The sequence below is a fragment of the Erinaceus europaeus genome, chromosome 10 (genome assembly GCF_950295315.1).
Source record: "Erinaceus europaeus chromosome 10, mEriEur2.1, whole genome shotgun sequence".
In the NCBI taxonomy this organism is placed as follows: domain Eukaryota; kingdom Metazoa; phylum Chordata; class Mammalia; order Eulipotyphla; family Erinaceidae; genus Erinaceus; species Erinaceus europaeus.
This window is the reverse complement of record NC_080171.1, coordinates 109,275,391-109,286,355: the sequence shown is the minus strand read 5'-3', so window position 1 is coordinate 109,286,355 and position 10,965 is coordinate 109,275,391. Positions and strand designations below refer to the sequence as shown.

General features: G+C 40.3%; 1 protein-coding gene across 19 annotated transcripts in view; it reads left to right on the top strand.

The window, feature by feature from the left end:
* CDC14B (cell division cycle 14B) overlaps positions 1-10,965 on the top strand; it is a 116,778-nt gene that overhangs the window by 45,321 nt on the left and 60,492 nt on the right. For 16 of the 19 annotated variants that reach the window (XR_009552132.1, XM_060200489.1, XM_060200488.1 and 13 more), the window contains exons 2-4: positions 1,104-1,194; positions 2,425-2,500; positions 6,248-6,340. Coding sequence is in view for 18 of the 19 variants with exons in the window: in XM_060200489.1 (XP_060056472.1) it covers positions 1,104-1,194; positions 2,425-2,500; positions 6,248-6,340 (260 nt within the window). In the remaining variant the exon portion in view is untranslated. Of the gene's footprint in view, positions 1-1,103; positions 1,195-2,356; positions 2,501-6,247; positions 6,341-10,965 lie in introns of all 19 variants that reach the window. The other 3 variants (XM_060200492.1, XM_060200491.1, XM_060200495.1) reach the window with 2 other exon arrangements.

The following is a 10,965-nucleotide window of genomic DNA, read 5'->3' as shown; positions in this document are numbered from 1 at the left end:
AGTTTGCATTTTTCATCCATGTACCCTCACACCTATGGCTGCTAGGTGAGTTGAAATTTCTGCCCCAGGGAGCAAAATCCTCTATTTGTGCAGACAGGGTTCATGGGTCATTTGTGGTTGGAAAGGAATGAGCCCCGTCATCCATTTGAGTGTGTGTGGTTACAAGACATTTTTCCTTGAGTTTACAAGGAAATAAATACAGCAGTTGTGTGAGTTGAATTGCAGGCGAATGTTTAAATTACCATTTGGGGGGAAGAATGCCAGCTGGCATCTTTTTGATTTTCTACTTTCATAAGTGCTATACTTGCTTTTGCCACAATTTGTTAACACTATGTGGTATCTCAGATGATTGTCTCATCCAGTATTTTCAGGCAGGTCTTTTTTTTTTTTCTTCTGGTGGGTAGAGGGTGAGGCATTGTGGTTCTGAGCATTACAGTTCTTTATCATTCTTGCTAAGCCACAACAGTCTAACTGGTTTTGTGCAATACAAGTTCATCTATTACTCATATGTAGAAACCTCTCATTGCTTTTTTTTTTTTTTGTCTAATGTGAAAAATCACCACAGAAGTAGTGATTAGGAATCAAAAAAGGTATTAAGAACAATTGGATAAGCCTACAAGTGGTTTTGTTTGTGTTTATAGCCCTGAACATTCATTTGAAACACTTTTGAAAGCATACTTTCTCCTCTACTTAATTTTTAAATGATAGTCTAAGACTACCTTGAAACCGTAGGGCACAGTGAAAGTTATCCAGGCTGACAGCTCATGGTTTAAATGCGTGCTGCATTTTGTTGGCATTTCTTAGTGACAAGGAATTAAACTTTTGTGATGAGAAGTTTCTCTAGATGTTAACCTTTATTGCTATCTGAAAAGTCACCACTTTTGAAACATGCTAAAGGCAATTTCTTATTTAAAAAGCTGCTTTTTATTACTATTACTACCCACTTAAAGAGAACATTTTTGAAATTTCTCACTGGTACCCTAGCCATTTGAAACATGCATGGCAAATGTTTTCTTTTTACTTCATATGAAAATTTGCATCATGATATGTGAAATATTTAAGAACAATCCGAAGGAAAGAACATTGCAATTTTTCCATTTCAGATCGCCTTTGTTTTGCCATTCTCTACAGCAGACCAAAGAGTTCATCAAGTATACATTATTTCAGCATAGATAATGAACTTGAATATGAGAGGTAAGTATTGCTTTTTTTTTTTTTTTTTGGCCTCTTTCTGTTCTTTCTTTCTTGGACAGTGAGAATTTGAGAGGGGTGGAGGAGTTGGAGAAAGACAGAGATACCTGCAGTACTTGCTTCACTACTTGTGAAGCTTCCCTCTGCAGCTGGGGACTGAGGCCTGGAAATTGGATCCCTGAGCAAAGTGCAAGGACGGTGTTAAGGATCCTGTGTTCGAGCCCCGGCTCCCCACCTGTAGGAGATACACTTCACAGGCGGTGAAGCAGGTCTGCAGGTGTCTATCTTTTCTTTCCACCTCTCTGTCTTCCCCTCCTCTCTCAGTTTCTCTCTCCCCTATCTAACATCAACAACAGCAATGGCAACAGTAAGAACAAGGGCAACAAAATGGGAAAGACGGCCTCCAGGAGCAGTGGCTTCGTAGTGCAGGCACTGAGTGAGCCCCACAATAACCCCGGAGGCAGAAAAGGAAAAAAAAAAAAAACTTTGGTAGTACAGGGGCCAGGTGGTGGCATACTTGGCTGAGCACACAGCTTAACAGTGTGCAAGGACCCGGGTTCAAGCCCCTGGACCCCACCTGCAAGGGGAAAGCTTCACTAGTGGTGAAGCAGGGCTGCAGGTGTCTCTCTCCCTATCTCCCTTTCTCCTCTCAATTTCTCTCTGTCTCTCTACAATAATAATTTTTTTAAAAAACCTTTCATGGTACGTTTTACAACTTACATTTAAAATTCAAATATTTTATACAGTAAATACAATGATATATGAATTGTTATGCCAAGTAAGGTGGGTTTTTACCGGTGAAGAAATACATATGGAAAAGCACACACATTAGTCTTTGCTAGTTCAATGCTGTGGGTTGTTGCAGACAGAGAGCAAGAGGCAGAGGGAGAGATGTAGAGATAGCACAGTGACAAAACTCTCCCTCCCCCTCCGTGCTACGGGAGTCAGGGCCCCAAACTTGAATCACTTGTTTGGCAAAGCAGATACCTTCCCAGGTGAGCTCTCTCTCTGTCCCTCATAGGCTTTGTTTCTCAGTACATCTTCTGTTGGTAAGTGCCTGAAAGTTATATGGGTGATGACAATTTGATGAATGTTTTCTTTTCTTTTCTTTTTTTCTTTTCTTTTCTTTTCTTTTTTTTTTTTTTGTCTTCATTTGATCTTCAAGTGCCAAAAGATATTTACATTCAAAGCACCTAGACTATACATGGATTTTTTTGTTTTTCATTTTTAAAGTTTCTATGCAGATTTTGGACCACTCAATCTGGCGATGGTTTACAGATACTGCTGCAAGATAAATAAGAAACTAAAGGTAAAGTCTTTTTTACTTAAAATTTGACTTGAGCAATTACTGTGAGCCCCGTCTTAAGGAAGGAAAAGTTTAAAAAAAAAACAAAAAACTTCAGCACTGTGGTGTTTAAGGACAAACGTCTTTTTTAATAATTATTATTCATAAAATTAGAGTGTATGTATTTTCCAGAGTTTTGCTCAAACAATCTAGGTTGAAGTTCATTCATTCTGGCTCATATTGGTAAAAAGCCTAATAAAATGAGAGTCTGATTGACCTAATGAAATTGAAATCAGCAATAGAAACTCCTCATGCTTTGGTCAATAACCTTACTGGCTTCACTTTGATGAGAGAGTGTTAGCAAACTCTTTTATTTATTTATTTATTTAAATTAATTTATTTATTCCCTTTTGTTGCCCTTGTTATTTTATTGTTGTAGTTATTGATGTCGTTGTTGTTGGATAGGACAGAGAGAAATGAAGAGAGGAGGGGAAGACAAAGAGAGGGAGAGAAAGATAAGACACCTGCACACTTGCTTCATTGCTTGTGAAGCAACTTGTAGGTGAGGAGCCAGAGGCTCGAACCAGGAGCCTTATGCCCAGTCCTTGCACTTTGCGCCACCTGTGCTTAACCCACCGCTCTACCGCCCGACTCCCTTACTTATTTAAATTTTTTTTTTTTTTGCCTTTATGGTTATCACTGGAGCTTGATGCCAGCACTACGAATCCACTGCTCATGGAGGCCTTCCCCCGTTTTATTGTTTAAGACAGAGAATTTGAGAGAGGAGCATGGGGTGGGGGGAGACAGAGAGAAAGAGAGAGAGACACCTGCAGACCTGCTTCACCACTTGTGACCCACCTGTAGGGGTTGAACCAGGATCCTTGCACAGGTCCTTGCAATTCCTGCTATGTGCGCTTAACCCGGTGCACCACCGCCCGACCCCAGCAAACTCATTTTTTAAAAAGTTAACTCATCTTAGTTTTCCTCATTTCATCTTGAATCTCCCCCTGATGCTGTAATACTTACAACTTTTCACCACGATCTTTTATTCATTTATGATTAAGCATCAGGGGAAACTAGGTTAAGCAGTTTATTTTTTAGATTGTATTACAGAAACGTATATGTTGATTAGTTTGGATTCAGACCACGCATACTTACTTTAAAAAAAAAAACTTTTCATTTTATTTGTTTATTTGTTTTTAAGCTGAGGAAAGACAGTGACTGACACGGGGATTGAATTTGGGACCTCACACACGCCAAGTCCTGTGTTCTACCACTGAACCTCATCCCTAAATGATACAAAAAAATATATTGAATTGATCATGCAAATTAAGGAGTGTTCCTATATGCTAACAGATCTAAGTTAGTTACAGTAAATGTCCAAGTTGAACATACTGGATTTTGGTATGGGTTGGTTACTTGTCAGACTAGCACACAGAAGAAATACAATGTATTTTCACTTAAAAAATAAATCATGTTAAAAATTTATTTGGCTACTAAGACAGATTTGTCCCTTGAGCAATAAACCTTAAATTCTCCCTCATACATGTTAGAACTACCTGCCAAATGAATTGCTAGTCTAGTATGTTAAAAGGAAGTTGTATGCTTTTTATTTTTCTATTCTCTGTGTGTTTGCTACAGAGAATAATCTCATTCTAATTTGATTTCAAAAAATTAAATTCAACCAGGCTTTACACAGCACAAGATACTGTTAACCCAATAATACTGAGATTGTGTCTTTCAGGACTTTATTGGCTTCTTGACTAGATAACTGAATATGAAAGACCTTTTATAATTAGGTTCCTCCCCACCCCTTTTCCCAGTTATCACTCTTTAATCTCTTCTCCATTTACTTGTATTTCTCTGATTTAATTTTGAAAGTTTTTTCTCCCCTCTGTATTCAGCCATCTATGTACTTTAGTTCTTTGGGTCAAATAAAAATGTACTTGTCCTTTAAAAAAAAAAAAAGGAATTTTTTTCCCCCTTTACATTCACCAGAATAGGGGCAGGGAGATTGCTTAGTCTTAGAGCATAGAACGTGCATGTCAGACACCCTAGATGCCCCTGTGACAGGACTGTTATATGCCAGAGCTGAGTGGTTCTCTGATCTGTCTCTTTCATAAAAATGGTGACAAAGACCCAGCCATAGGCAGGGGAAAATAATATAAGGTTATGCAAAGAGACATGCATGCCTGAGGCTCCGAAGTGTCAAGTTTAATCTCCCACACCACCATAATCCAGAGCTAAGCAGTGTGCTGGTAATAAATAAATACTTTAAAAAGAAAATTTACCAGCACAACTTGAAGTGTGTTGACCATCCAACCTTATCAAAACACTGCCACCTACTCAATTAATAATGATCAAGGAGTGTTGAGAATTGGGTTAATAGTATCTTGTGCTGTGTAAAGCTTGGTTGAATTTAATTTTTTGAAATCAAATTAGATCTCTTATATAACAACTGAAGGAAAAAATACAAGCACATTTATTGTTGACTCTTAAACCAACAAACATGTGCTTATTGAACTGAATTTATCCTGTTCCTGGGGGTGGGAGTTGGGGGGAGGCAGTGATGAACCTGGTTAAGCACATGTATTACCAAACACAAGGCCTGGGGTTCGAGCCCCCACTCCTCCCTGGCTTGCCACCTGCAGGGGGTCTGCTTCAAGATCTGCGAAGCAAGTTTGCAGGTGTCTGTCTTTGTCTCTTTCTCTGTCTCCCTGTCCCCTCTCAATTTCTCTCTGATATATATACAACGTGTGTGCTCAACCAGGTGTACCATCATCCTCCGACCCCTAAATATATATATGTATCTTGTTCCTTACCTTAATTTTTAAAATTTTTGTTGCTACCAGGTTTATCACTGGGGCTTGGTGCCTGCACCACAAATCCACTGCTCCTAGTGGCCATTTTTTCCCTTTATTTGTTACGGCAGAGAGAAATTGAGAGGTGAGTGATAGGTAGATAAGTAGATAGACTAGATAGATAGATAGATAGATAGATAGATAGATAGATAGATAGATAGATAGATAGGGACTGGCAGACACTGGCAGTACTTGCTTTATCTCTCATGCAGTTTCCACCCTGCAGGTGGGGGGGTGGGGGCTCGAACACGTGTTCTTGCATGTGGTAGCTTATGCACTTACCCAGGTGCACCAATGCCTGGCCTCCACCTTAATTTCTTTCTACTCACAGTAATGAAGTACAGGTGAGATGTGCTAACTTACCTCGTGTCCTGATTTTTAATTCAATATCCTTAAAAAAGAAATTGTGCTGCAGTGTAATATCCCTGCAGAAATGGGGACAGACTGTGAGTGTAGTGCTCAGTAAGTTTTCGCAAGCTGAATATACATAGGCCATCAGTCATTTTGATCATATCTTAAAAACATTTAGTGACACCTTGGAAGAGCCTGTTTCGACTCTCCTCATTATCTCTTCGTCACTCTCACCCTGCCTTGCCATCCCACTCAGTGTCCTGATTTCTTATAGAGTGACTTGTTTTTACCTGCTTCTATGTACTTTTTTAATTTTAATTTAAACATTTCGATAATAAATTTTTTTAAAAATGAAAGGAGTGGTCCAGGAGGTGGCGCAGTGATAAAGCTTTGGACTCTCAAGCATGAGGGTCCTGGGTTCGATCCCCGGCAGCACATGTGCCAAAGTGATGTCTGGTTTCTTTCTCTCTCCTCCTATCTTTCCCATTAATAAATAAATAAAATCTTTTTTAAAAAATCATGAAAGGAAAGTACTAACAACTGGTTCATCTTTATACAGACTGTTACAATGATAAGGAAGAAAATTATTCATTTTACTGGTTCTGATCAGAGAAAACAAGCAAATGCTGCTTTCCTTGTTGGATGTTATATGGTAAGTATTTAACTGTTAACATACTAGTGAAAATAAGTACAGTAGTAGCATTTTTAAATTGCAGTCAGAGTTCTTGAAATTTTTTTTTTATGCAGCACAAGAAATGAATCCTTTCTTTGCGAGTGTGTTAGGATTGTTGAGAGATGTCTGTGGACTGTTTTCTTATTTCTTGGAGACAGACAGATAGAAAGGAGAGGCATCACAGCACTACTCCACCATCCATGGGACTCTCTGTGCTGTCCGTGAAACTGGCATGGGTGCTTGGTCTGGAACCCAGGGCCTCACATAGGTTAAGGCATGTACTCTACTGAATGAACTATGTTCTAGTGCTTGAAATCATCTTTTTTTATTTGCTACCAGGGTTATTGCTGGGGTTGGATGTGACTCTAGCAGTGTGTGTGTGTGTGTGTGTGTGGTTTCTTAGAGGTAAGAGACAGAGAACTACAGAGAAGAAAAAAGAGAAGCAGAGAAAAAGACACCTGCAGCCCTTCATTCATTAAATTTCCTCCCTGCAGTTAGGGGTTGGGAGGCTTGAACCTTTTACATGATATATGAACTCTACCAACTTTTCTTTTTCTAATATATAATATAATTATATAATTTCTAATGTAATTTCTTTATTTCATCCATGAAAGAGCATGCTTAACTCTCTAAAAGTTTGGCCCACTGAGAGGCTGTGCATAGGTAGGAGGAAGGAACTACGGGGAGGTCTCTGTACTGTTTCATCCGCTGATTTTGCTGTGGACCTACAATCACTCTCTCTTTTTTTAATATTATTTACTTTCCCTTTTTGTTGCCCTTGTTTTTTATTGTTGTTGTAGTTATTATTGTTATTATTGATGTCGTCGTTGTTAGATAGGACAGAAAAATGGAAAGAGGAGGGGAAGACAGAGAGAGGGAGAGAAAGACACCACAGACCTACTTTACCACCTGTGAAACAACACCCCTGCTGGTGGGGAGCCGGGGCTCAAACTGGTATCTTTACACCGATCCTTGCGCTTTGCATCACATGTGCTTGACCTGCTGCGCTACTGCCTGACTCCTTTTTTTTTTTTTTAATTTTTATTTATAAGATGGAAACACTGGCAAGGCCATAGTATAAGAGGGGTACAATTCCACACAATTCTCACCACCAGAACTCTGTATCCCATCCCCTCCCCTGATAGCTTTCCTATTCTTTACCCCTCTGGGAGTATGGACCCAAGATCATTGTGAGATGCAGAAGGTGGAAGGTCTGGCTCCTGTAATTGCTTCCCTGCTAAATAATGGGCTTAGGCAAGTCAATCCATACTTAAAAAGATTATTGGAAGGGAATTGGCCAACTAACCATTTTATGTTATGATGCTTAAGGTTAGAAAATAATGCCCCTTCCCCAAAGTGTATTTTGTTAAGTTGTGCTACATTTAGGGAAGTTGGTACCAGTAATTGATAACTTTTAGAGAAAACATATTACTTTGACTTCAGACATACTTTTTTTTTTCTTTTTTGCCTCCAGGGTTAGACTAGAGCTCGGTGCCTGCACTACGAATCCACTGCTCCTGGAGGCCATTTTTCCCATTTTTGTTGCCCTTGTTGTGCTTGTTGTAGTTGTTATTGTTGTCATCATTATTGTTGTGTTGGATAGAAATTGAGAAGAACAGGAAGACAGAGGGGAGGAGAGAAAGACAGACACCTGTAGACCTGCTTCACCACTTGTGAAGCAACCCCCTGCAGGTGGGGAGCTGGGGGCTTGAACCGGATGCTTATGCCAACCCTTGCACTTTGCACCATGTGCGATTAACCCACTGTGCTACCGCCCAGCTCCCCACACATACTTTTTTTTTTTAAAAAAGTTTTTATTTAATAGTGATTTAAAAAATTATAAGATCACAGGAGTATCATTCTACACTTTCCTCAACACCAGAGTTCTGTGTCCCCATTCCCTCCATTGGAAACTGTAGTAGTTTTCCAAAGATTGCAGATATGGGTTGACTATTATTTCTGTAACTATATTTCTATATATTTGCCCATGTTATTTCTATGGCCCTGCTTTCTTCTCTCTACGGAAGTCCTTTGGCCATCTTTGCCAAATATTTATCCCTCTGGAAGTATGGACCAAAATTCTTTATGGGGTGCTGAAGGTGGAAGGTCTGTCCTCTTTAATTGCTTCTCCACTGGACATGGACTTTGGTAGGTTGATCCATACCCGGAGAGGTGAGGTTCCCAGTCTCATTGGTGAGGTCATCTGCCCAGGGAGTTCAAGAAGAAATTGCAGTAGCATCTGCAACTTGGTGGCTGTATCTTAGTGATTTTCTGGAGAACTCTTTTTTTTGTATCTTACTGAGTTTACAGGTGATTTTTTTTGCTGGTCTTTTTTTCCCTCCTAGTTTATTAGGAGCGTGATCTGAAAAGGCTCCGAGTCTATCCCCATGCCTCCTGAAGCCCCAGGCATACTTTTTATATCTAAGTGTGTTTATTTAAGATCATCTCTATCCTTTTGAAAACATCTAGCCAGATATGATAGGTCAGTATTGTAGGAAAATAGGAAATGCAATATATAGTGCCATTTAAGAGGTGGTTGTCCCAGTCGACTCATTTGACCTGGGTTGCCTTTGAGTCAGTCATATATTTCTGATCAGATTATATGTTTCTAAGTTGGTATGGTTTTTAGAAGTCAGTTACCAGTGCGAATAGCCCCTCAGAGAATGGCTGTGATTACGGTGGGTAGTGGAAGTATGCTTGTTTTTTTAAAGAAGAGCAGAGAGACCAAAGCTTCCTGTGTAGTGCCTTGAGGGCTTGAACCTGGGCTGCTGGCACAGCAGAGCAAGCACCCCGCTAGGTAAACTATCTTGCTGGCCCCTAAGACTGTTTTACAAACAAAACACTGTTTATTTTGCCACTAGGGTTACCACTGGGACTTGGTGCCTGCACTATAAACCATTGCTCCTGATGGCCACTTTTCCTTTTTTTTTTTTTTTTTGCCTCCAGGGTTATTGCTGGGGCTCAGTGCCTGCACTACAAATCCATTGCTCCCCGAGGCCATCTTTCCCACCCCGTTGCCCTTGTTGTTTTATTGTTGTTGTGATGATTATTATTGTTGTTGTTATCTATGTCACTGCTGTTGGATAGGATAGAGAGAAGTAGAGAGAGGAGGGGGAGACAAAGATAGACACCTGCAGATCTGCTTCACCACTTGTGAATCAACCCCCTTGCAGGTAGGGAACTGGGGACTCAAACTAAGATCCTTTCGCCAGGTCCTTGGACTTTGCGCCATGTGCGCTTAACACCCCCTGTGTGACCACCCGACCCCCTTTCTTTTCTTCTTTATTAGATAGGACATAGAGAAATTGAGAGGAGAGTGGGAGATAGAGAGAGAGAGATAAGAGACACCTGCTTCACCACTTGTGAAGAGTGCCCTCCCCCCATCCCAGGTGGAGGCAGGGCCTCTAACCTAGGGCCTTGCACATTGTAATGTGTCCGCTCTATTGAATGCACCACTGTACTCTCACCCCCAACGTAAGTCCTTCTCCACCAGGATCCCAGTGCTCTTTCCAGCTCTTCCTTCTCCAGAGTCCATTGCTTTGTTGCAGCATACCACATTGAATCCCAGTTTCCACTTACTGTTTTCACTTGTCTTTCTTTCCTTAATTCTAATTATATGCTGTTTCTGTTTCTGCTTCTTTTTTTTTTAAGTTTATTTCTTTATTGGGGAATTAATGTTTTACATTCAACAGTAAATACAATAGTTTGTACATGCATAACATTCCCCAGTTTCCCATATAACAATGTACAACCCCCACTAGGTCCTCTATCATCCTTCATGGACCTGTATTCTCCCCACCCACCCACCCCAGAGTCTTTTACTTTGGTGCGATATGCCAATTCCATTTCAGGTTCTACTTGTGTTTTCTTTTCTGGTCTTGTTTTTCAACTTCTGCCTGAGAGCGAGATCATCCCATATTCATCCTTCTGTTTCTTATTTCACTTAACATGAATTTTTCAAGGTCCATCCAAGATCAGCTGAAAACGGTGAAGTCAACATTTTTTACAGCTGAGTAGTATTCCATTGTGTATATATACCACAACTTGCTCAGCCACTCCTCTGTTGTTAGACACCTGGGTTGCTTCCAGGTTTTGGCTATTACAAATTGTGCTGCCAAGAACATATGTGTACACAGATCTTTTTGGATGTATGTGTTGGGTTCCTTAGGATATATCCCCAGGAGAGGAATTGCAGGATCATAGGGTAGGACCATTTCTAGCCTTCTGAGAGTTCTCCAGACTGTTGTCCACAGAGGCTGGACCAGTTTACATTCCCACCAGCAGTGCAGGAGGGTTCCTTTGACCCCACAGCCTCTTCAGCATTTGCTGCTGTTACCTTTTCTGATGTCTGACATTCTCACAGGAGTGAAGTGATACCTCATTGTTGTCTTTATTTGCATTTCTCTGACAATCAGAGTCTTGGAGCATTTTTTCATGTGTTTCTCGACCTTTTGGATCTCTTCTGTGGTGAATATTCTGTCCAAGCCCTCCCCCCATTTTTGGATGGGGTTATTTGTTGTCTTGTTGTTGAGTCTGGCAAGCTCTTTATATTTGTTGGTTATTAAACTCCTATCTGATGTATGCCATGTAAAGATCTTCTCCCA